This window comes from Phoenix dactylifera, chromosome 11 (genome assembly GCF_051530095.1).
Source record: "Phoenix dactylifera cultivar Ajwa chromosome 11, Ajwa_hap1_PhDact_Kaust_v1.1, whole genome shotgun sequence".
NCBI classification, from domain to species: Eukaryota; Viridiplantae; Streptophyta; class Magnoliopsida; order Arecales; family Arecaceae; genus Phoenix; species Phoenix dactylifera.
Window position 1 is genome coordinate 25,028,594 of NC_143200.1, and position 27,418 is coordinate 25,056,011.

The 27,418-nt window shown below is 38.0% G+C and overlaps 1 protein-coding gene and 1 non-coding gene across 3 annotated transcripts in view; one reads left to right on the top strand and one right to left on the bottom strand.

Moving 5' to 3' along the window:
• The window catches only part of LOC103707045 (calcium-transporting ATPase 5, plasma membrane-type-like), a 38,440-nt gene extending 13,725 nt beyond the window's left edge, over window positions 1–24,715 (bottom strand). Inside the window, exons 1-20 of one of the 2 annotated variants that reach the window (XM_008791384.5) lie at window positions 24,548–24,715; window positions 21,157–21,305; window positions 20,855–21,049; window positions 15,107–15,220; window positions 14,981–15,023; window positions 13,627–13,739; window positions 13,416–13,547; window positions 13,222–13,311; window positions 5,540–5,609; window positions 3,731–3,801; window positions 3,556–3,639; window positions 3,393–3,470; window positions 2,762–2,833; window positions 2,536–2,619; window positions 2,357–2,439; window positions 2,161–2,269; window positions 2,029–2,084; window positions 1,889–1,931; window positions 1,726–1,809; window positions 1,086–1,214 (exon numbers count right to left, since the gene is read on the bottom strand). In XM_008791384.5, the coding sequence (XP_008789606.2) occupies window positions 1,086–1,214; window positions 1,726–1,809; window positions 1,889–1,931; window positions 2,029–2,084; window positions 2,161–2,269; window positions 2,357–2,439; window positions 2,536–2,619; window positions 2,762–2,833; window positions 3,393–3,470; window positions 3,556–3,639; window positions 3,731–3,801; window positions 5,540–5,609; window positions 13,222–13,311; window positions 13,416–13,547; window positions 13,627–13,739; window positions 14,981–15,023; window positions 15,107–15,220; window positions 20,855–21,013 (1,614 nt within the window). In that variant the 5' untranslated portion in view covers window positions 21,014–21,049; window positions 21,157–21,305; window positions 24,548–24,715. The remainder of the gene's footprint in view (window positions 1–1,085; window positions 1,215–1,725; window positions 1,810–1,888; window positions 1,932–2,028; window positions 2,085–2,160; window positions 2,270–2,356; window positions 2,440–2,535; window positions 2,620–2,761; window positions 2,834–3,392; window positions 3,471–3,555; window positions 3,640–3,730; window positions 3,802–5,539; window positions 5,610–13,221; window positions 13,312–13,415; window positions 13,548–13,626; window positions 13,740–14,980; window positions 15,024–15,106; window positions 15,221–20,854; window positions 21,050–21,156; window positions 21,306–24,547) is intronic. The other variant, XM_039128070.2, reaches the window with a different exon arrangement.
• Window positions 8,232–8,305, top strand: TRNAM-CAU (transfer RNA methionine (anticodon CAU)). Its single transcript has one exon. It is a non-coding gene; the product is annotated as a tRNA-Met (tRNA).
• Window positions 24,716–27,418: the final 2,703 nt, after the last annotated feature.

A 27,418-nucleotide genomic window follows, 5' to 3' on the forward strand; every position in this document is an offset into this window, starting at 1 on the left:
TTATTGATGCATGTATGTATAAATGTATATATATGTATATATGTATGTATATATGTATGTGTGTGTGTGTGTGTGTGTGTGTGTGTATATATGTGTATATCTATTTATGTAAATATAGAGATGCAAACAAAGGGAAGGGCTGTATAGTTCTTATCCATTGGTCCAACACAAATAGCTCCACTCTGCATACAAGCATTGCATTAGAGCACTACGGAAATAATTTAAAATTCCTTGAACACCACCATAATAATCGAGATAATGACCTTCTACACATTCAAGGCATTATACCCACTTCTGTGCAGTCAAGATTAAAAAACTGCAATGAAAGGGAAGACCCTACAATTCTTATCCACTAGCCAATAGCTCCAGTCCACATTCCAAATATTGCATCACAGCACTCCACCAGAAATAATGAAAAATTCCTCAAACACGTCAACAATAATCGATATAATGATCTCTTCTAAACAAGTGAAAAGTATCAAATTATCAACAATTTAAGCCCATCAATTTGCAAAGAGGGAAAAAGGAATTTATTTGTCCCTTTGGTTAGGCTAATAAACAAGTAGCCGCTTAGAAAAAGTTACTAAGTAAATGTAGCAGTTCCCCGCACTCTGAAGGGAGGTTAGGGTATGCAAAATCCTTGTTTAGAATATATTGTTATTTAGAAATTTTCAAATTATCATAGCTTGACATGTATAACTAAGTTCAAAGTGACCTTCTACTACACATTCAAGGCATATTTTGAGGACCAATGCTATATGGATTCGAGTTTAAAGGGCTGAAGAAAGAAAACAGAAATCTGACTAAGATCAAAGCATCGAGTGAGGCCATTGATCCAACATCCTAAGATACTTCCTCAATCTCTCTGACTCTTTCTTCACCTGCTCTACTTACTATTACACAAAGAGATTGGTTTAGCATCCAAACAAGCTCATCATGACAAACGATTTTAGGTTACACAAAAATCAAAAGAGAGAAAAAACAAAGAAAGCATACTGATCCAACAACACTTTGTCTTCATCATGGTCACAAATATAACAAACCAAGTTGTGGTTAGAGAAGTTCAAAGAAAAAGACTAGTTTACCTCTGGCTCAAACACACTGCCTGTTGTATTTTGTGCAATTCCTTCAATTAAGAGAGCGCATGCGGTCGATTCAACATCTTCCAGAGGATCTATCTTCTTTCCACCAACATATGCCTCCACAATAGTCATCTAAAACATGAATGTAAAACATTTAAAGATTGAAAAATAAAAATTTCAAATACTTTGGAAAGAAACAGGGAAATTTCTACTTCAGCAAAATAAGCCCAGCATATCAAGAGGAAAACCAAACACCTGGTCCTTTGGTTGACCAACATTTTATGTTTAGCCCATAGTACCTTGCATTTTATGTACAGCCTTGCACACAGTTAGGCCAGTATTTTGAATACATTTAAACCTGTTTTGCATGCATATACACCTGTTTATTACACAGTTATCTGCTCTGCACACAGTGATGCTGAAATGTGTACATTAAATGAAACTGAACTCAAGGGGAATGAAATTCTCAGTCAACAACTAGTTATACAATGGCAGTCAGACAAAGGACTGGGTGTCAGTTACCCCTATTAAAAGCCAAACTAATAACATCAACCAATTCTAACATCTACTTGCGACTGAACTTGGAAACAATAAAAAAAAAACAAATAGCAAACTGTGACCATGAAACTGCAAAATGACACACCTGATTCAGGGTCAAAGTTCCAGTCTTATCACTGCATATAGTTGTAGCTGATCCCATAGTTTCACATGCTGAAAGCCTACGCACCTGTAGAACAATCATTTTAACACCATCAGATCATACATGTCAGACAACATCTGTATTAGGATTTAACAAAGACATGTACCAAAGCCTTGTCGGCCATCATCTTTCTCATCGAGTATGCCAGGCTGAAACATAATAAATGTGAGAACACTGAAAGATAATGGGAAACTTAATAATCCACATTAGATGAATAAAAAGATAAAAGAAACTATGCATACTTACGTCAAGGTAACAGCCAATGGAAGCCCTTCAGGCACGGCAACAACCACAATAGTCACCTAATATTTTATTTTGGGGTGTAAGGCCCTATTAAAAAAAAAACAAATCAGCAATATCTGAAGTATGAATACATACTGCAATTGTCAAGATCTTAATGGCTCCATTAACTGCAGCCTTTACACTCGTCTGTCCCTTTATAAATTGCACAGAACCGTCAGGATTCTTGGTATGTCCAGTAAAGTATCTGAAAATATGTTAATACAAGACAATATTGTAACTCTTGGAAAATATAAAATGCTGCAATAATTTACATAAGTAAGTTGTCACTTACCTAACCAAAAGGACTGCAAGAACAACAGCAGCTACACTAAGCCCTGCAATGCCAATGAAAGTAGCAACACCATTCAAGCGTACCTTTTAAAGAACAAGCCACCCATGAAAAGTCAAACAAAGCATGTTGCTCAATGCAATACAATTCAAAGGATATATCATCAAAAATAAGAAACTAACCTGCAAAGGAGTTTCTTCACCAGTATCCTCTGAAATACTGGCCATCAATAAACCCCATTCGGTATGGATTCCAACAGCAGTTACCTGAATATAATTTAAATAAGCCACACTAGCAAGCAACTACCAACCTAATACAAAACAAGCTCCTTAAAAGCATGGAGAAACTCCAGTCCATACACAGCTTGGAGAAACTTGTTTAGGTCATCAATCAATATACAGCACTCACCAACATGTTACCATAACCATCAGCTACTTTGCATCCGGACATTAAAAATGGTGCCTTCTGATCCTTATGGACCTGCAATAAAGCATCATAGGAGTTCAGTTGCAACTTAGAAGTGACAGAAAGGTTCTTGCAGCCCTAGAATAATCACAAAAATTGAAAGGTTTGTTTATAAATTTAAATTCCATTGTGGATTGTGTGCAAAACCCCCAGTAGCTCTTCACATATATTAAATTAAAGATTTTAATAAATAATGAAGATAAGAGTTATATATGTAAATATTTTATATTTGTTAATCCAAAAAACTAAAATGGTGGGGGTTTCATCAACAATCTATTACACACTAATAGTTTTAATGCAACTCTCTACAGAATGTCACAATCCAGGGGTCTTTGGGCTTTTACAATATTAAGTTTTCAAGGTGTAAGTTAAAAATTTGTTCACATACTAAAAACAAGCGCAGGATTATATCATAAAATATTAGCTTATATGGAGTTCAATGTAAAAAAGGCTTGAAATAACACCTAAAATGCAACATATAAAGAAAGGGGTTTGGTTTTATTGAAAATTAATTGTATCATTATTAAAGAAAACTAACATAATTATGATAGAAAAGAGAATGACAGAAACTCACGATTTTGCTCTCCCCAGTCATACTAGATTCATCAATTGCAAAAGAATGACCGCTGATTAAAATGCCATCTGCAGGGACCTAAACAACAGTATGCATATGACCAACTCGCAATAAGCACACACCCAAAGGCCATTTAAACAAGAATTACTCATGGCATGCCTACCTGATCACCAATTTTAAGAGGAATGACATCACCAACTACAATATCATATATTGAGATCTTAATTCTCCTACCACCTCTCATTACCTGAATATCATAAAGTACAGATACAATAAGATGGAAAATAAATACAAGATTAAATAAAGGTGAAAATATTTTCCTGCAGTGGTAAAGGCACCTCTAGACGTATGTTTCGCTTCTCTTCATTCAGACTTTGGAATTGGAGTGACTGCCTATAATCGCTGATTGCTAGGAGGAAAAAAGAAAGAATTCAAGCATATGCAAATAAATGCTGCTTGCCTAACAAGAAGAATTTTCAGCATTTCGCACAGAGACCTCCATTTACACATTGAACGGAAGAAAGAAAAATGGCATCTGAGAGGGGGTGTTGCAGAATTTCACAGAAATTATCTTACAAGAAAATTCTGTTTAAGAATCCAGAGGTAATAAGCTAAGAATAATTTAAAACCACTGAAAATTCAGAATTACGAGCTTTGAGAAAAAGTAAAAAAGCAGAGACCACGTGATACTATCACTATGCAATGACAACAACACTACATCATTCAAAGTAAATCCTCAGAAAACATGCATCCTATCAAGAAGTTGATGATGATATTCACTATTCAGCAAGAATTATTTCTCTTAATATTTGATTTAATACTTCCAACAACAGCATCAAATTAGTATGCATAATCTCCACAAGTACATGATGGATCAAATTGAATGACTGCAACTAAAATAAAAAAAAATGCAATAAGATCTTTGTGAACACAAGTCGAATTGTTTTTTTTTCCCGACTGACCAAAGATGTCAAGTTCAACCATACATGATTTGATGCTAAAAAGTGGATATGCTGCACAAATAGATGTTGAAATCACCGCCCCCCAAGCCCCTGCTTTTCTCAATCATACTATGTATACAATCAATAAAAACGTGCAAAAGGCCTCATTTAAATCCATTGACCTGTTGCCTAATCAGTATCAGCCTCCACTAATCAACAGGTGGTTTTGTTGAAAAAAACATGCAAATATCTGTTTTGCTACCAAAAAACTAGAAAAATCATATATCATTTCTCGTTCTCAACATTTCCACAATGTTCTTTGATTATTTCAGCACCTCTGCCTTAAAAATGTAAGCTTTCCAGATGCATACTGGCATTTAGAATTCTCATGCATACAACCAGAAACAAATTAGATACTCGTGTGCTTCAGAAGAGAGAAGATTAAAGAATAACCTCAAACTGCAGAAGACAATTTTTAAAGTAAATAGCACCAAGAAAATTTTACATGACATGTTGAAGGCTGAGAGAGTTTGACAGTAGAGGTTGACCATTTAGTTGGAAAATAGAAAGAGCAGGTACAAACATTAAGTGGTAAAAAGATCAGTGGCAAGGGTCAACAGAACCACAACACAGAAGACCTCCTATTGGAGCGAACTAAATCCTTCAAGAAGGACATTAAAATTCTTTTGTTTGGAGAATGTATATGAATACACACAAAGATCTTTTGTTAAATAAAGGTGATCCTGATTTGTAAAAATCTTGCTTTGTGTCATTGATAGATTACATATAATTTCCTTAACAAGAAAATCCCATGATTCCGAGAACTGAAAAACAATGAATTAGCAAGTATAATTAGGATTCCCATGTAACACCAAAGAACCACAAAAGGTTAAAAATAAAAAAGAAATTTCAAAGAAAAGAGGTCAACTATATTAAATGATGATAATATCTAAAAGTAAATTGCTTTTGTAAGCATTTTGGGAGCCTCAATTAAAAATCTAAAACCATGGCCTTGGTTGCCACACTTTCAATCTGCATTTAATTTCATAGTATAATTTCCAAATAAAAACCCTAGTTCATCTCACCCTACTAGGATTACATATATCAAGCATGGTGATAACCTAGCTACAAATGGGCAAGATAGTTTACACAGAACTGAGGAAACTGGCAGTGCTACAATATGTTGATGAATGAAAAATCAGATACCTGTAACAACTATGACAAGAATAACAGCAAAGGCAATGCTTCCACCATCATACCAGCCTTCTTTAATGCCCTAAAATAAAATAGACAGGTTAGGGAAAACAATTAATCAAAAGGCAACATAGACTACAAAGAATCTTTATAAATGCCCCCCTTTATAAGTAAGAATGATGGCGTAAATGTTTTAAGCAACATCACAGGTGACTAGCACATGATGAAACAAAAAGTGTAAGGCAACTCAGATATCTAAGAAAAGTTCCTGAAAAATTTGCCCAAAAGAATTCCAACATAAATCCCACTTAACCCAAGACAATTTACATTATTCATCACAGGTTCCCCAGACATTGTTTTGGTTAAGCACGCATAACTCCAAACTTCACTAAGGACCTACCAAGGCATTCAAGTCCAAGCAAGTCAAGTAACTCGTATAACTCAAAATTCATATCCACACTTAGAAAGTGGCATTAGTCAAAAGAGTCATGTTGGATGGAGTAATTATGTTTAAGCCTTTTTCACCATTTCTGCCCACAATTGCCTTCAGTTAGCCTATTTACAAAAGGCTGATTATGAACACAAAATCTTTTACTATGTTAGAGCATATTTTCTAGACACCCTTAGGTGCTCGGCTCCTCCATACCAACTACCCGAAAGTACAACTCGATCACTAGGAGCTCACCTCTGCAAACTTTCAGCAATTCTCAAATCACAAAATCATACTCTTTAAGGAGATATGGTGGCATTGCATTTATAGTAAAGCAGGGTTCCAATCATTTTCTCCATAATGGTCCTCGATACTAAGCAAAACTTTGGTCATAACATAAATTAGGACTCTATGACTATAACCAAGGTTTTAGGCCCCAGATGGATTTTGGGGGGGGGGGGAGCAAGGTTCGCCGAACCAGTATCGAGACCCGTATCGGTCGGCATCCAGTACAGGTCGGTACTGGTTCGAACCGAGTCAAACCGGATGGAACCATCTGGTTCCGGCTAGAGCCAATCAGATCCAGCCCCCTAGGGGCCAGAACCGTTTTCTACTACCGAATTGACCAGGTCGGAGACTGGGTCAGCTTGGTTCAGCTTTCTTTGGAAAGAAGACGGGACTGGGACTCCAAAACTCATCCATGCAGGGAAACAAGAAGAAGAAAGAAAGAAAGAAAGAAAGAAATGATAAAGAAAAGAAAAAGTGAAAGAAAAGAAGAAGAGAAAGGAAGAAGCAAAAGAAGACAGAAGAAAAAGCATGAAAGGATGGAAAGAAGAAAGGAAAGAGAAAGAAGAAGAAAAAGGAAAGAAAGAAAGAAGCAAAAGAAGGGATAAGAAAAAAGAAAGAAGAAGAAAAAGGAAAGAAAGGTATGGAAAAAGGGAGGGAAGAAGAAGGAAAGAAAGAAGAAAGAGAAAGAAAGAGAAAGAAAAAGGAAAGGAAAGGAAAGAAAAAAGGAAGAAATATAGAGGGTACCTATGGAACTCTCGACCGGGACGGTCATCGGGATGAGATGGTTAGTGGGGCATCCCGTTCCATGGAGAAATAGTGACACCCCTGCCCACAGGATTTAAAACCTTGACGATAACAAACTTGCCTTAACAAATATGCAAGGACTGGTTGTACTTATACAACAGCCATAAAAAATAGAGTGGCTGAGACAAAACACTGAGAAGTTGGTTACAGATTCTAATTCACAAGGGTGACAATAATAGTTAAATTCAGCATCAATAAATCCAGCTCATTGTATGGTCCACTCTGATATGAAAAGATGAGCAAATTATAAATTCTATATGAAGGTTAAATTTCTGGTAGAATCGGGAAGCATTAAGCACAAATATGATACACACACCTTTTATTTGGAAATAGCAAAGGAATGCTCCTAATGGAACATGTAGAAATAGTAAGACCTATTGTTTGTTACCTTTCTTTCATAAGCAAAAGACGTCAAAATACACCATCAAGATAGATAACCATCTATCAGATATCTCAGATATTTGCTATCTTTCTCTTTGAATGAGATCTCAATTCCAGCTACGGTTTCATTAGATATCTTACAACTAGAATCCCTCTTTTTTCCGATCCGGTTCCTCCACCACCGCGAACTCCGGTCAGATTCAGGCATGATACACTTTTTATTTATTGGGAGAACCCAAGTACTCTCTTGCGGATCCATGAAACAACTCTCAGAAATCTTTTTCCCTTTTGGAAGATACAGGAGCGAAACAATCAACCTATTGATATTGGAAGACCAAAAAGATTCTTCCAATGTCTCATTTCTGGGTCCAATGGAATTCATAGGTATAGGAAGAATAGGTATAGGAAGAAGCCCCATCAAATAGAGATTTTTTCTTTCGACCATCTTTCGATTGTTAATACGAGATATAAGGACCGCTACTACAAGCAGTACTACACCTTTGATCGTGAAATATCAATTGCTTGTTGAACCCTGCGAATCACGTGAAAGTAGGATACTCCAAATTCGGGGGTCAAAGAGTTTCATAAAACGTTCTTGGTGGAAAAAAATGTGAGTGAAAGATCCCACTGAATCGAATTTGATCCATGAATCTAAGAAATAGTGAGAATTCTTGATCTCTCTCAATATCTCTCTCAATTCGAAGATCCAGGATTTGAATTGATGTCGTTTCATTGATTCCTCCTAAAGATTTCAATTCAATTGGAATTTGGTTATTCACGATGTACGATGATCCCTTTTAAGCATCCATGGCTGAATGGTTAAAGCGCCCAACTCATAATTGGCAAATTCGTAGGTTCAATTCCTGCTGGATGCACGCCAATGGGAACGTTCAATAAGTCTATTGGAATTGGCTCTGTATCAATGGAATCTCATCATCCATACATAACGAATTGGTATATTCATACCATAACATATGAACAGTAAGAACTAGAATTCTTATCGATACTGGAACTCATAGGGAAGAAAATGGATTTATGGATGGAATCAAATATGCAGTATTTACAGAAAAAAGTATTCGGTTATTGGGGAACAATCAATATACTTCTAATGTCGAATCAGGATCAACTAGGACAGAAATAAAGCATTGGGTCGAACTCTTCTTTGGTGTCAAGGTAATAGCTATGAATAGTCATCGACTCCCGGGAAAGGGTAGAAGAATGGGACCTATTATGGGACATACAATGCATTACAGACGTATGATCATTACGCTTCAACCGGGTTATTCTATTCCACCTCTTATAGAGAAAAGAACTTAAAGCAAAATACTTAATAACACGGCGATACATTTATACAAAACTTCTACCCCGAGCACACGCAATGGAGCCGTAGACAGTCAAGTGAAATCCAATCCACGAAATAATTTGATCTATGGACAGCATCGTTGTGGTAAAGGTCCTAATGCCAGAGGAATCATTACTGCAAGGCATAGAGGGGGAGGTCATAAGCGCCTATACCGTAAAATCGATTTTCGACGGAATGAAAAAGACATATCTGGTAGAATCGTAACCATAGAATACGACCCTAATCGAAATGCATACATTTGTCTCATACACTATGGGGATGGTGAGAAGAGATATATTTTACATCCCAGAGGGGCTATAATTGGAGATACCATTGTTTCTGGTACAGAAGTTCCTATATCAATGGGAAATGCCCTACCTTTGAGTGCGGTTTGAACTATTGATTTACGTAATTGGAAGTAACCAATTAGGTTTACGATGAAACCTAGAAATCGATCACTGATCCAATTTGAGTACCTCTACGGGATAGACAATAGAACTTCTTTAATTATTCAATTAATTTAAACTTCTAATTTAGAAAAATTATTCAAACAAAAAAACTTTTACTGTTCCGGTTGAAAGGCAAATTAGATATTTTTATTTCTATTAGTTCCTGAACATTCTTGATCTTCTTGTCTTTCGCCTTTTGTCTTCAAAATGCTTTCATACTATTGGTCGCTACTCGCTAGAGTCCAGCACATGCAATGCACATGCAAGGATTCTCTTTCAGGAAAGAGTGGGTCGCACATAGAAGGATAAGCTTTTCTACTTTCTAAGCATGACAACAAACATGAAAAAATCTTCTATAGCATGGCAAAGCATTGGAGATTTCAGAATCCAGCATCTGCTGGACTACCAACCTGCGCTGTTGGCATGGCATGAGAGGCCCCGGAGTCCAACATGTGTGCCGGACTCCAGGGGGCTTTCCCATTATATATGTAAAGAGTACATCCCTGGCAGATCAAGCTTGTATCGAAAGACTATTTGTAAATCATAGTAAATTCTTATATACATAAATAATTAAAAGGACTGCACCCATCCAATTGCCAGTGTGGGTTATCTGACTATCCGGTATCGCATTCTTCATTGTAATTTCAATCAAAAGTGGTCCTGTCTCACTATACCACAGTTCCTAATCTTGAATTCTGTCTGTTAGCATCCAGTCACAAAAAAAGCAAGGAAAAATCACATAACTTAGAGTGCAACTTAGGTTGTGGTGCAACTTGAGTTGAGCTCAATCCAAACCTGAGCAGCCCCACCTGTTCACTAGGTTGGGTTAGACTCAAAAATGCAAACCTGACCCCTATGGTTGGGCTAGTGTTGACCTAAACCTGATCCTAAGTCAAACTCAATCCTACCAGCCCACCCAACCAAATCCGATTAATAAATAACTTAATATTTATGTTTCACAAATATACTTATATGTTTGATATAATTATATCTTTAGCCCTAATAAGTTACATAATACAAAAAAAAAACACTTGAATGAGACGCCAAGATGCTAAATATTAAGTTCAAAAAACTGTCTAAAACCTTTCTCTAGTCTTATATTACCTATCCAAATACAACTAAGCTTCCTTCATTAAACCTTTCGCTGTACCGATCGGTACCGGTCGGTACCGAGCGTACCGTACCCGTACCGATGGGTACCGGTATCGGTACACCAATCTCGGTACGGTCGGTACCGAGCGTACGGTACCGTACCGACACTCGGTACGCCTATACTAGTGCGGCACCGGTACGGGGTTCGGTACCGGTACGGCGAACCTTCCTAACGAGATACCAACCCCACCTGACCAGAATTTAGCTTAAGGATGTTGAATTGGCTCAAGAAATCCCAATACAAGGGTGGGTTGGGTTAGTTAAAGGTTGGAATATATCAAGGCTGGGCTGGGTTTGGATTAGCCCAGAAACAAACCACCAACTGATTTGTCCCTCCAAGATCCCCCTTACAGCCAACGTTTCATGAGCTCAAACAAAGCCAGGAAAAGGGTTTGTATGGTTGACCTTTTTACCATCCATCATATTATCCATCCGTAGAGGAATCATGAAAAAAAAAAACAGCACAAAAGGTTCCATAGCCACTCAGTTTTTACTTTTTTGTCTACACTCCTTAAATTCACTTTTGAACACACTAATTTTTGCCAACATCCTTTAAATTTACAATGAAGTCAAACTTATTAGTCATGTCACTGGCATTACAACTCCCTCTTTCGCTTCTAAAGCTAGATAACTTCACCTTGACACAATCAAAGCAATTCCATGCCCACTTCTCACAAACAAGAGCATGCCTATAGCTAGATAAAATACTGAACTAGTAGCTCCTTGGCCCTGCTTTGACAACTTGCTACACTATAGCCTATTTAAATAAAATGTTTCAATATTCTATACTTTAAGTACAACCAAAAATGTATCATAATGCATTGTTCTAGTAACACTTTGGGAATATTTGGTTGCCTGCATTCCTACATGCAAAACAGCTGCATCTAGAAATGCTGCATTTGCATTCACAAGGTTCTATAGGGCTTGCTTGTATTGAAAACTACAACTGTAGTTCCTATGTTTGGTAGTTTAATATAATGTTACCTCTAATGATATTACCATATTATCATATTATATTTATTATGAATTTATGATATTATTTTGCAATATAATCATGATACCGTTATATCTTATGTTAATTATAAGATAACATATTATATTACATGATATTAAATATATTATAATATATTACTGAATAATAAATAATATCAAGGTTCGCCGTCTCGGTACCGGACCTCGTACTGGTGCCACACTAACATAGTGTCAGTATGGTACAGTACGAAATTTTTTTGATATACCGAGTGTTGGTACGCCACCCGTACCGGGTACCGATACCAAACTAATACAGTACAATACGATAACACAACGCAATATAATATATAATATATAATATAATATAAATTCTTATAATTATAATATCGTAATATTATCTTATCATATAATATAACAAATAATATAAATACGATAACACAACGTAATATAATATAATATAACATAATGTAAGTAGCATAATATAATTTAAAATAATATAATGTAATATAATATGTACTAATATAACATAATAGAGTATAAGGTAATATATAACAAAACTACAGCCTCTATCTTGAGATCTTGGCCATTTTTGGCAACATCTCTAGGTGCAACAAAAGAGCTTTGGAATACAATTTGGTTGCTGCATGCCTGCATCTGGCCTAGTTGCAGGCAACCAAACGTCCAAGATATGTTTGCCTACAATTCTTGCAGCTAGGTTCCACAAACAGCCCCTTTTTGTAAGCAAACATATTATGTCAATATCATAGTTGTCCAACCATGTTTTCCTTAAAGGAACTTTTGCAATTGAAAGGTTTGCTGAACGAATTTTTAAGTGTGTGATGAGCAGGGTCTGCTGAGGGCCGGTTCAGCACGTACCGTACCAGTACCGCCCACGACCGGTACGATACAACTTTTGAAAACGATTCACACCGGTAGGGAAGAAGAAGAGGAAAGAAGAGGAAGAAAGGTAGGAAGAAGAGGAAGAAGAAAGGTAGGAAGAGGAGAAGAAGAAGAGTACCGGTTCGCACCGGGCCTCGGGCTGACCCCCTCCCAAGCACCCTGACGAGGATCACCCCGCTTGCTCGCGGTTTCTTTTCCTTCCTTCCTCGCGGGAGAAGGGGGAAAGAGAGGAGAAGAGAGGAGGAGAGGGGAAGAAAGGAGAAGGAATGAGAGAACGTTCGGAAAGAAGAAGGAAGAAGAGAAGAAAAAAAAGATGAAAAGAAAAAAAAAAGGAGCGCATGCACGCAGGCACGAGTGGGGAATTGCGGGCCCAGCTCGTGCCCGCACGTGTTCCATGCGTAGGGAACAGCGCCCGCGTGCGGTTCCCTAAGCGGGGTAGCGAGCCCACGCAGGGCAGCCCACGTGGGCCATTTAAATGCCACTCTTGGCTTTAACGCGGACGCGCGCGCGTCGGTTTTTTTTTCCTTTCGTGGTTGGCCAGTTCGGTAACCGGTACCGAATCGATATCGGTTCCAACCAGTACCGGTCTCTAACGGTATGCCAACCGGTGCCGATTCGGCGTACCTTGATGATAAGTAAATCACAATGCAAGAGTCTGTATAAATTACAAATTCACCAGACTTTAATAAACCACTGTTGAAAGGGTACAAACGCACAAGTCCTTCAAAAGTTGTACACTAACTAGATTTTCTTAACTAAACGCAGCATTGAGATGTGAGGAAGGTTGAGGAACCAGAAATATAATAATAGTAATAATAATAATAGGAACAGCAGCAACAGCAACATAGATAATTTCACATAACATTATTATGTAGATATTTGTAAAAAAAAGGTATTATTCGTTAAGTTATTGTAGAATACGTTAAAATAGGGTATCTGGACAAGAAAATAAATGACAATGCAAGGTAAATCTCACCTCTGTCTTTATGCCCAATACCAATGATAAAACTGCAGCTACCATAAGGATGACAAGGGTTAAGTCTTGGCAAGCTTCCCATAGGAAAACCTAAAAGTGAAAGCAAACAGAATATAGAACATTATGGAAAATTTTGCTTACAAGAAGCAATGAGGGAAAATGATGGAAGACCATAAGTAATGTTTGAAACATACCCAAAAACTTCTTCCTTTCATTTGAGGGTATGTGTTGGCCCCAAACGCATTCCTCCTACGTGATAATTCAGCATCATCTCCACTAATTCCCCTGTCTAAATTGGTTTTTAACAAATTCGCCAGTCCTTTAACCTAAGCAATCACAAGAACAGTAATTGGTAAGAAGATAAAAAATTTTCAGCATTAGCCCAGGATTTTAAAGGATACTTGCCCCGCCAAGTTCTTCTAGAGCAGAAAAATTATGATCCCTGGTCACTGAAGTGAGCTGCTCCTCAAAAATTCCAAAACCACAAATTGGAAGTATTGGTGGACTTCCAGGCATGCCTAGGATAAAAATAAACTCAGAGTAACAATAAATAGCCATGAAGAAATTCATTAAACACTTAAAATGCATTTTATTATGAAATGTAAATCTGGAAAAAAGAATAACATATAGTAATCAAAGTTCAGCAGATATTTATTTAGGGGTACGGCTTGCACTAGGTTAAACAAAACCAATCCAGCCACTGGGTAGCACTGGGTTCATTTTGAATTTCAACAGTCAGACAGTTTTAGAAAAGCACCAACTTTAATTTAGTTTTGTTAGAAATAGCAGAACAACAAGGTGACTAACACAATCTTGATCCCCCTACTGTAGTAATAGAAGTATAGAACCCTTAACTATTTCCAAACCAACTTGTCGTGCAACAATAATCTGCAAAAGTATTAGTAGTACATTTAACTATGCAGAATAACACTCCACGATTACGTTTCTATATTTACTCAAATAAAAGACACTATTAAGTACTAACCAGCTTATGTTGTAAAGTGTTGGGCATTGAATGAGGAAGTACAAATTTTTTAGATTCCCCATGATTGAAAATATTTTTTATGATTTGTGTGACTTAATAAATGCAATCCAACTTCTGGGAGATGCACTTCTCTCATTTCTTCTCCCTTATAGTGAGAACTAAAAAATCAATGGATGTCTGCAGGTGAGACCCCTTAAGTCTCCCATTCCCTTGTAAATGAGACTTCTATTAAAAATAAGAGACATCAGGCACCACAGAAAGCTGGCACAAGGGCTTTCATGTTATACTCTAGTATAGATGCTGCTCAAAACTGCTAAGAAACATGTCTATCCGAACTCAACCAGAATTGTGATGGGCCTGGAAGATAACGGGTTGCATCAGGTCTTGATTGGATGAATCAAGACTTTGATTCAAGCTAAAATGGATTTGGGTTGGGTAATGCACTAGTTAAGTCGGCTTTTTCGTGAGCTCATAATATGAACTGGCCTACCTAAGTTGCAAGTTGCACCTCCTATCTAGCATAGCAATGAGCATTGGAAAACAAAAAAAAGGTTTAAATTAAAATCAACCAGCAAAAAAAAAAGTAAAAAGAGAAAAACAAAAGCATGTGACAAGTACTCCTGCTCAGATAAGTCAACGCAAAGTTATAAACTATATTATTATTCTACCCATCATGAAGAGAAGATCAAACAATAACAAAAGCAAAAAAAGAAACAGAACATATATAAGCATCAGTCACTTATACATTAGAGCAATATTGAGTATATTTAGTACCTGGGTGCTCCCTTTCCCCAGCCTCTTTGAAAAGAAGTGCTGCCTGAGGAAGTCATAAATAGAATGAGCAAATAAAAATGTTTAAACTATACAAAGGCTATGTCCAGATTCAGCACAAACTGATACCCTTATGACTTGAGCATGTGCACGAATCTTTCTCCTTATTTCCCTTTCTTCCTCTTTCTTCAAATCCAGAGTATATCTAAACCTACGAGAAGCATTCAACACAAGTGCCACTTGCTGTACAAAAACATTCGTATAATCATGATAATAATCAATATTAGCACCCGTACTATTGATTTTGTGCTATAAGAAGCCAAAAATCATTTATATAAACATGGATATAATCAAAACATTAATCAGTTTAAACATAACAAAAATAAAAATAATCAGTAATGAGGAATTTCTGTTTAATGGACAAGCAAAGAAAATATTAACACAGAAACAGACTTAATGATGTTGGTGAATAGAGGGAATAGAAAAATGGGAGTATATATTTTATTAAATGAATTGACTATCATGCTCAATAACAGCACCCTTGTCTAACACATTACAAAGAAACATAGAAGCTAGAGGTACTGACATAACAGGTATAAAACTAAGTCCGGAAAGTGCACGGCCTTCATGAACAAACAGTAATCCAACATCTATGAAAGAGTTAATCTGTTATGGATAGGAAGCAGCCCATATCTTCCCCATCTCATGGCCATGTAATAGGCTGTATAGGTTCCAGTTTGCAATTAGTTAGAAAAACATCTGCAAGAAAATACTTCCTTTTTCTTTCTTGTTATCATTCCATGGGTTAGAATGCATCCCCAGGCCCCTTTCCCACTATCACCTTACAGAACCACTACCTCACCACTCCTCTGTCAGTGACTTTTTCTGACAATTTGATGCATAGGTTAGCACTGCCTCACCCTCTGCAGACCCTGCAGCCGCGGGAGCCTCGTGCATTAGGATACCTTTTTTTTCGATATCCAGGTCAATAACCTCCAAAACAATGATTATTTGTTTCTAAGCATTTTACAGGTTGTAGATCATTATAGTGGTGTAGATTATCAGTTTTAATGGTCCACCATTTTCTTTTGTATTGGCAAGATATATTATATTACCATGATTTGGTTTGAGCTCAAAAGATTTGAGATCCTCATCAAATAAACTTCAACGAAGGCAGATGTAGTTCTAGTGCCACCCTTATCAAACATATGCATATATGAATACAAAGACAGAAACAAATACTTACATGAGTCAAGTTATATTGCTTTTGGCAAAGCACCTTGCAATTGCCCTCACAGCCTTACAGGAAATTATCAGTTATACCCTAAGGAATTACACTGGGTGACTTTATTTACAGGGAAGAATTCCATGCATTTCAAACCCATGCAATCATCGCAGCAGAAATCGAAGCTATCATGATGGAGAAATCTTATTATAGTGGCATGGATCAGATGACGGAAAAGACCCCTAGGTAACTAAAGCTGCAAAGTGCAATTCGTCAGGGGTAGAAGAGACGTGGGACCAAGGTTCGCCGTACCGGTACCGAACCCCGTACCGGTGCCGCACTAGTATAGGCGTACCGAGTATCGGTACGGTACCGTACGCTCGGTACCGACCGTACCGACATTGGTGTACCGATACCGGTACCCATCGGTACGGGTACGGTACGCTCGGTACCGACCAGTACCGACCGGTACAGCGAACCTTGCGTGGGACCAACTTGAAAACTTTGCTCAGAGCAATATAATTATGTCCTAGTCACATGCATACATGCATACAGCTAGACAGATGGAAAGACAAATGCAATATATAATAAAATGCAACATCTTAAAACCCCTGTTCTCAATGAAGCCTATCATTCTATCTTTTAGAAAAAAAAAAATCCTACTTCATCATTAACTCTAATGTTAAATCAACAGATACACAATTGAAGCCTGAAATATTCTTTTAAAACAGCAGCCACCAATACCTCTGAAACCCCAAAATTTCAAACCATATAAATAGATTTTTAAAAAAAAACTCATCGTATTTCCATACCTTTCCACCCAATGCTAAAAGCAATTTAATGACTCATTCAAAAGAGAAACAATATGTGCAATTAGTTTGCATCTTATAATTTATTTTAAGAATGAAGATGTGATGAGCTCGCGACAGAAATACTGTCCAGCTGGAGCTTTAGCGGATCGATACAAGTTATCATCGTCAGATTGGTCTATAAGCATTCACCTTGCATTCTTTGACAAGTCCATGTTCGTCTGAACAAATTAGTCAAAATTAAAAAAAAAAAAAAATCTTTCATTGTTGCAATGCAGGCTATCTAATTTATTATGTGCAAACTCGTGATGATTAAATCTTTTGCAGTGCTCCTTCACATGAAAGCTTAATTTCCATGCCCAGCAGGCACAAGGGAAAATTTGGAAGGTCATCACGCAATGCTTTCTTAAAACCACGATGTATAGAGATGCAATTGATAATATTTCACCTAATACCCAACATTAGCACCCACTGGAAAATGCATGAAAAGTCCATCTAATAATCATCATCATGAGCATGATAACCACAAGTCCAAGCAAAATAACACAAAAGAGCAACAAGCCATTTTAGCGTAATGAGCAAGCACAAAGTATGAGATCACAAGGAATTGTTTTCTAAGTCAGGATAAATCAAATCTTGCTCCACAAATGGGGTCATGAACAACATAATTGTATGTTGAGGACCAAAGGATTGTTATGCACTGCAGATCAAGGTAATGAACCATTGTTCAAGTCTGTAACAACATCATTCCACTATCTACTTCAGACGAGTTGCTAGGTATGGAGCTGAGATGATGGATCTAAAGATGGAGTTAAATTATGCACTCACTAAAAAGTGTTTTTTTCTGCATAAACATACCAGTAATATTATCAACAATAACATGTTTTTCGCACTTGTAATATGGGACAATAACATCAGCAATGGTATGTGCAATTATCCAACAAGCACGAGTTGTTTGAACACAATGAACTTTAACATCTAAAAGCTGCCACTCACTGATAATAAAGAACCTTAATAGTGCATAAAAGATAATAAATTTATTCGGCACATGTAAAGTATATCTTTAGCACTAATTCAGGTATGACAAGAAACAAAAAAACAACAAGGAGACTTGAAAGAGAAAACTATGTCAATCAGTTCTTTAGCACCAGATTCACATCCATGAATTTTATTAGTCACATTTATTTCTAATTTTGTCCTCCTATATAACAAATTAAATAACCTCAACTTCCAATGCTTCTCAATTTCTTTCCTAGCATCATTTGAAGGTCAATTCCTTGTAATTCCATATTCCAACAATGAAACTAATACCTTCCTCCAAGATCCTTTCTTCCCATTGGATAACGACTCTATTGCCAACTTCTCACAAGTTCCTTCTCTTCATATCTTACTTCTCTAATGTAGTTATGGAAAAAAAAAATAACCAATTTAGCAATTGTTCCCTTGAATTAGGTGAGGTTGAATAAGAGTATGATTCCACCAACAGCTTCCTTCTCTGACTAAATATTCAACTCATCACAATACTGATGAGTATTAAGGTAAATGACGCAAGTTAAATTCTCTCACATCGTTTAGTCCAACACGTCGGGCTACTCGATACAAGAACTAGAGGCTTTGAGGTATAATACATCTGACAATCCTACAAAAAAAATCCACTTCAAAAATGCTAAGAAGCATCAATATTCCCAAAGCATCCAGCAGCGCTGGGCCACCACGTACTTCACATTTCCAACCAAGAACCAAATTCCAAAATCTTAAAAAGACAAGTCTTACCTCAACTAATGAAAACAAATAAGAATTAGGCACCTAGGCCAATAGTTGAAAATTTAAATGGTGCTATCAGTCCATGAATTCAGGTTCCAATGCATTATAGAGCAGTGAGTTAGCTTCAATCACAATCCAATCAGTTGAATCAAAGTTGAAATTGGAGAACCATGAGCAGATATTCAATAGCTATTATGCCTAAATTTACATGAGAACCTACTTCAGAAAAATTATCTGGTTTTAAGTTCAGCCTAATTGAAACCTAACCCGTTTAAAGAAGCACAAGATAAGTTCATGAGTTTCTTTGTTATCTCAAAAATTTTGCTAATCTTTGACATGAATTTTCAACCAAACCGCAACATGATGTGAAGTCAAAGGGTTTAAAGTAGGCAGAATTCAGTTCAAGTCAAAAAAAGGTCAGCCGCTAAGTAAGTAAATCAGGTTCCAACCGGTAAACTTGGGCGGTTGGCCTAAGCGACTTGAAACCATCTATTTACTAATTGGGTCTGGTAGAGATGAGCATGACCCCAGCAAAAATATAACCAATTAAATCATTAATATATTTAGAAAAACAAGAGCCCTATTTGTAAATGAAGTAATATCGAAAGGCTAAAATTACCCCTTAAGTGGCTAATATCATAAGCCATTATCCACCTCCACACTCTAGCCATGGCCTAGTCCCAAGCCTTTATTTTTCCCCTGCTCAGCACCTCTGATCGCCACCATGCTAGCCCACTTTGCCACTCCTCCCTCTCCAACAGCATCTCTTTTGAGTTGCTGCCCCCATCTCTAGCATCAGTGCCACCATTCCCCAATCCTCTCCATCGTCAGAAGAAAGAATTGCACCCTTGACGCTTTTTATTCTTCCAACAAACATGCAACCACTACATACCACCATGTTGCTTTCCTCGTCTATCATGAGATATTAATTGGGATTGAAGATTTCAAGTTAGGTTTTAGCAGGAAGTACCATGGCAGTGCTGTTACATGATGCAAAATCATGGCATTGATGGTGGTTAAAGTGATCATGGTGGTGGAGAGAGAGGTTGCTAGGTTGTTCCTTCACTCTCTTTTAGGGTTCTATATCTGTAGTTTGATTTCCATGTCAGGTTCATGCAGATCGGGATAACCATTGGATGAACATTTCGAATTAGGCTTCAGATACTGATTTATTAAAATGGTCATGTTCAGGATGGTCATTATGGTCGAGTGTCTCTACGTTGATATTAAACCAAGCATGTAACACAATTCATTAGTACCCCTAGTCTCAAAACAAATCAATCCTACTGTTAATAAGCGATCCATGAAGAACACTTTAAAAGAAGTTGTGGCTTGGAGTTCGAATAAGATTATTACATATTATCAAGGTTCTATCTTGGGGATTTCCTAGAAAGCATCGATCTTATCCCAGATAATTTCTCTTGATAAGACATAAAAACACTCAGGCATCAATCAGATCACTGCAATATATCGCTCATGCCATTTCTTTGGTCTATCAGCACATTGAATGTCATAACCCTAGTCCGTCCTCCATCGCCTATTCATCGATCATACTGTTTCATTGTAATAACTCTGTTGGCACTACCTTCATAACCTTCTTAAGGGTCCTGAAACTACCAGCCCACGCTACCTCCATCAACTAAAACATCCAAGATAAATAAATTTAGCTGTCCCAATCAAAATAAATATCCGCTTGTTAACAAATAGACTATTGAAAAATCAACTAATTAACGATTTGAGATGCATCCATCGCCTAATCCCATCATCATCCCACAATTACCATGATTCTTTATTCAACAAACTTCAGCTGGATTCCCCCTCTGGGGTTTCAAGCCCAAGAATCAAATAAATACTCAACAAGATGCTTGTAAATAGCTTGCAAAAAAAAGAAGAAAAAACAATATTCCAATTAAATCATCGCATAACTGAGGGCTCATCAGATAGCGTCCAAGAAAAAACGATCAAGAATTACTGCATTGAGACCAGAGCAGATAGAAAGCAGTAAAAAGAAATCAACGCTGCAGAATAAAAAAGAAAAAAAGAAAAAAGGAGGCAAAAAAAGAAAAATCAAGAACGTACTCTCCATCTCCGGAGCCGCTCTATGGGGGCGTTCTTGTGAGGGATCTCGAAGGAGCCGCAGGGGGAGAATGTCTCAACGGCGCGGCCGCGCTCGCCGCCGCACTCCTCGTCGTGGTGCCGCATGTAGCGGTGGGGAGACGCCGCCGGAGGGTAGTCCATCGCTGTCGCAGGAGAGATGACACCGTGGCCGTGGATCTGGCACCATTGAGCATCAAACGGCGGTCCGCACAATGCCCTCTCGATCTCCCAAGAATCAACAGAGTATGTACACTACCCTCTTTTTTTATAGTGGGGCGGCTTACCTCTTATATGGCGAGTTGGAGGAGCCTTGGCGGTGCGAATCGGAAGCCTTGGTCGTTGTTACCTTCCTCTTTAATCTCTCTCTTTCCTTTCCTCTTCCCGCGTTCCTCCTTTCTATATCCGGCTTCTTCTTTCAACAGCAATCACCTATCTGCCAAGACCGGCAGGAAGACGTGACGATGGAGGAGGAGGAAGCTTCCTCGAAAGAACTTAGGTGCGGCCACGTATATTTGTTTTATACGGGGAACATTCGTCGTCCAAGGGTCTCTACGTACTATTATGCATCACAGCCGTTGGTTCCGCCGCATATATATATATATATATATATATATATATATATATATATATGTACAGGTGGCACACGCAACTCGTGCCGCCGCATACATATATATATATATATATATATATATATATATATATAATGAGGATGAAATAAAGAGTGGGATAGAGTGGGATAGGAGAATCAAAAAGAAAGAAAGATATAACGTTTTCTTGAAATGGAGAGAAGGTTAGGCCCTGAGTCTTAACTCGCGAGGCCTTTGATTAGACTGTGATGGTTAAACGGAAAGAAATATATTTTTTTCATGATTCCATCAAAATAACTTTTTTTTAATTTATTTTGTTCAATCAGAAATTTAATTTGTCTATTTTTATTGAAATCAAAATTTTTATGAATTAAAAAGTATAAATTAATGTATTAGTTTAGAATAAATTTATTTTTTATCAAAATTTTATGCTTATTATGCGAGAATGGTGGTGTATGTATACAGATAACGGGATCTTCTTTCAAAGCAAGCTAACAAAAATAAGAGATTGGATGCCTATAAAAATAGATTTCGTCGTACTATCATTGAGAGACGATGAAAATAAGATAATTTATAAATTTAATTCAACTTAGATAAATTTAATAGTATTTACAAAAAATATTTTTTGTCAATCTGTCGTCTATTCTATGTTCAACATTTTACGAGAAGATTGACTCAAAATAAGGAGGCACGAGACGCAAGGGCTAAATTCCGTAACAAGAAAAAGTATTGAATCATCCGAGGTCATCCCCGTATTATTAATTAGCATCAATATAGAAATACATGGGGAGGAATAGCATATTACAACTATAATTTGATGCCTAATATATTTGTTTTCAAACATCAGCATTGAAAAAGTGAAAACAATTCCACTAGTCAAATTCTACAGAACATATAATAATATCCATCCATTTCAAGGGATAAGGCCAAGGAGTAGAATCAGATTCTCTCACACTCTTTAGTAATTGAATCTTAGATCGCATACAATGTGGAAGAAGGTCTTGTCGAGCATATCTACCCGAAAGCTCTAGGAAATATCATAAATTCTCTTTGGAGAAAAAAGCTTGATACCTTCTTAGACTACTTGACTTATTGCTAGCATATCTAGAAAAGATTCAAGATAAATCTATATAATAGAGATGTTTAGAATGACCACTGCTAATTTTAAAGAAATTTCCTTGCACGAATCAATCACCTTTGCTACAAGCGTGAGAATAATTTATTTTACAGAAATTAAAAAATTACAAATGTGAGAATATTTTATTTTATAGAAATTAAAAAATTATTTAGAGTATTGTAGATGGAGCTAGCAACTCAAGCTACAATCTAGATTGAATTGCAAGAACTCAATTTCTCCTATTTAGAGGGAATATAAGGGGGAGTGATGGAGAGAGGAGGAAAAGGAGGATGGGGGGTGGAGTTATGTAGGAGGGAAGAGGATCGGAATGAGAGTGACCTATTTGGCTATGGGTTGACATATCATAGATCAAGCTTGAGATGCAAACAACCAAGTGCTTAACCTATATAGCATCTCGATCGACTCATGGGCATCCAAATAAGCAAACGAGCATAAATTACAACTCAAACTACATATGGTTCTCTTTACATAGCTCAAACAATCTCAAAGTGCATGAAATACACACATAGTATCCTTTTGTATTGGCTAGTGATAGACTGGCATAATTGTGTAATTTTAAGAGGTTCAACATGCATGTAAGACATGAGTAATATAAATAAGCAAGTTTAGATCCTCCTCAACTCAAGGTTGAACTGTAGAGGTTCATTTTCACTATTATACCCATCTATGTCGTGCATAATGATGCGATTACATGATCATTGCACGATATATAAGCCATCTCATATACTTATATGCAGAGCGCATGCAATCATTGTCATCATGCAACATATTGATGGCTATGATTCTAAGTATGGATCTTTCTAGCTCAGGGAGGATTTTGACTCAAAAACTACCATGACATATAGTAAAAATAACCTACATATTCATCTTCAATGCTTACAAAAGCATCATCTACTAGAGATGATTCGGTCTGGCCTATTTATTTTTAGGTACAAAAGCATCATCATGATTACTTACATTAGATTTATTTCTTTTTTTTTTTTTTTTACAAAAATATAGGTTAATATAAACCTAGTCTGTTCTATTGATGTCAATCTAGTTTAAGAACTATTGTTACTTTATTTTATTTTAAAATGATTAATATTTACTCTATAAAATTGAATATCTACCATGACATGATAAATAACCATCATAATATAACAAAACTCTATGCATTTCAAAATCAATGGTTAAAAATGTCTATAAATAGTAAGTTGGATGGACTTAACAAATTGATTTGGGTCTAAATTCATATTCTTTTATGTGTATATATATTTATGCAATAGAAACAACAAACAATCACTAGATATTATTTATGTTGATGAGAAAATTACTTGTGAGAAGAAGATGCAGCTTTTGCAGTGACTTCCCTCATACAAAAAATTATAAAAAAATCTTTAATGACGATAAACAATTTTCCATTACTAAAAGATCGAGTCTAATATTTTATTTAATGTATGCAAAATATATGCATGTCACACGCACGTTGCGCATTGCAAGACCAGGATATTAGATCTTGGTTATTGAACTTAAAAATAAAGGTCCAGTCCGACATGCAGCCTTGCAGCGTAAACCAACAAGCCTGCTGCCTCGTTTGAATCCGTCGCAGCGGAGGCCTCTCCGCTCGGATCCTCTTCGGCACCTACCACTTCCCAAGGCCCATCCGGTGAGTTGCGGACAAAGCCGCCACCGTACCGCCGGCGGATGGAAAGCATCTCAGGATAGGTGAACGGACAACCGCCGCCACTGTACCACGCGTGGCCCGATATATCTCACGGGCATATATATGTACGGCGCCGTTCTTCTGCGCGGCCTAGATCTAGACTTTAATATCCCCCCCCCCCCTCTGGCCGGCGACGGAAAAAATGGCTACACTGGTCCGGCCAGGAGCATTTCTTTCAGCTGCCGGCCGGGACCAAAGCCGGCCGGATGCTCGTAGCATCAGAAACAAATCAAGGTGCTGGAGCGTACCTTGGCCGTGGAGAAAGCTGGAAGATAGGATGAGGCGAAGCGGTGACCCGGCTGAGGACCCAGCTTCGGGTGCTTGGGGGCATCTGCTTCGTTCCCATGTGTCTGTCACTCTTTATATTGGTCAAAAGGTTGTGCCGGGGTGTGCCTGGCTCACCGCTTTGCATCGATAAAAGAATCCGCGAAAGGGAGGGGGGGAAGAACATGCACCACTACTCCCTTTGTCGGCAAACTTTGAGGATTACCTTGTGTTTACACTGGGCCGGCCACCAAACCACCTGGACCGACATCTCACTGTCCCTGAAAGCAATGTGCTATGCTTAGAGGGCCGGAAATAATAGGGCGGCACAGGGGTTGAGTGGATCCGGAAACCTGGCTGCTGTTGCCGCCACACGTAACTCAGACTCAAATGGTTTTGAGATGCCTATGCATTCTCAGAGCAATTCGCACGGATATTAAAGCTGCCAGTGACTATATTGGGACGATCCCACTCACGTACATGCAACCTAAAAGTAATTAACTCTACAAGGAAGCCGAGTGTCGTGAGGACGCGGCGAGGACGGCTACGGCGCGGTCGATTTGCCGACGGAATTAAGCGTGGTTCTCGTGAAATAGATACGCGCACCGGCCGCGCAACCATAAGAGGCCCGCGAAAACCGACGTGGTCTTCGCATGCGGCAAGCAAATGGGCCGCGTGGCATAGATCGATCAGCATAATTCTCGAATTTCTGTACACATAATAATTTTTTTTTTGTTATGTATGAAACTAAATTATTAAATTATTACTAATTTAATATATTTTTTTGTGTACGTACTTACGAGCACACAAAATAAGGGCAAGGTTTATAGCGTGAACTCATTCATACGCATGACAGTGGCAGCATCTCTATATTCTCCAAGCACGCAACGTTTCTTCCTTCTTCTTTTTTCCAGCTATATATATCATCTTTATATACAGAATCTTTTCCCAATTTGAACAACTAGAATTTTTTTATAGCATGAACTCCTCTCGGAGCTTATCAGTATGTATCTGCATTTCTCACTGCATTTCGATATCGGTGTCCTTCATATCACCACACTAAATAATATATAATGAGAACTATCCATTTGGAACGCAGTTAGGACTTTAATCTGTTTATTATGTTATTTAAAAAAGATTAGTATTAAAAATTTATTTTATAAAAAACATAATTTAAATTTGTTGAGATTTTCAAGATAGATAGAATTTGCATTATATTTATTATATATAGTAGATAAATACTAGATGGTAGATAGATAGATATTGTCGAAAAGCAGAGCCTCCAATCTCATTCCATCCGACACCTTTTCGAAAAAGTAAAGATACTTCTACGAAATTCATCAAAAGAGCTGCATCTCATTCCATCACAGTTGATGGTAATAAAATGTTCCGTACCGTCCCTTGTAATCCAAGGAAGGCACACAGTATCGGTTCCTATTCCCCGCTCGCGACGCTGACACCAAGGGTCCTTTAAAAAGACCCAGAAGTGTAGGGGAAAAAGAGGAGGAAGGTCGCCATCCTCGCCATGCTGCATACTGTATCTTCTATCGATCATTAAAGTGGATGCTTGAGGAGTCCGAGAAATGAAACTCGTATTATTTTAGCGTAATGATGGGAGGAAACCAATGCGCATGCACAATGTAGGACACACTCTGATTGTAAATCACGCAGCATGATGGATAGCTATATAAGTTTTACCAGATCAACCTCTCTTTGTAACCTAAAAGCACAAACACGATTACAGTTTGTTGGTTAACCTTTTTCAGATGCTTCTATGCAAGCATATGAACGTGATTTATTTAAGAGAAGCAAGTATTTGGTGTATATATTTGTTTCAGTGAATCTTAAGATACTCTCCATCTAGCATGCATTTCTCTTTCTTTCTTTCTTAGTCATCTATTGGATAAAGGGTTTATTTACTACAATTATAAGGGAGTGAAGGGTTTGTGCAGCATATAGCTAAAATTCAGCACATGTAGTTCATATAATTAACTCAAGTGTTAGGATTATTTGATGAATGATCATAAAAAAGCCATCGAATAAAACTACACAAGATGTCTCCCAGGAAAGTGGGTAAAAATTCGGATGCCCATTCCGTTAACACTTTTCCCAATAACATGCTAACACTAGGCACGATGAATGCAGAAAGCAAGATGGATGGTTTTATTCTCGAGATCAATATCTGTTGGAAAAAAAATAAATCGTCTTGAAGCATGTGAGCAGATCGCCAGCACGTGATCGAAGGCGTCCGAGTAGGCGCCCGACCTGAAGGCTCCCGATCTGGCGCTCGACCTGTAGGCATCCGACCTGGCGCCCGACCCTGTAGGCTCCCGACCTGGCGCCCGGCCAAATGTTCGACTTCGAGACGCTCGACCCGGAAACCCGACCTCAGCGTCCTCGACCTCGAGAGCCCGACCTTGCTACCCATCTGCAGCGGTCACATCCCTCGGCAGCTCAGCTGAGGACCATACCCTGCCACCACTGTCCACAATTAATACGCATGGCCCTGAACTCTCCGTCCGCCGGGTTCGACTTCAACAAGAAGCACCGACGGAAGACACTTACCAAGGTCGGAATCCCGTGCGCAAGGCAAAGGGATAGGAACCCGACGATGGTCCTCCATGAGTTCGGAGCGAGTTGTGCTGGGACGAGCTGATACTCCACCAGCAAATCGTTCACAAACTCATGGAGAAGAAACCGCAGGCTGGCCCAGAGTGTCTCAACGTACACCCCGATCCAACCTGGAGGAGGTCTCGTCACCCGGTCCCCCAGCCCCGCAGGCTTAAGATGAAATCCAGGCCGAAAAAAGAACCGGGAACGGACCAACTTTAGCTCCTCCTCCATCAGGTTAGACC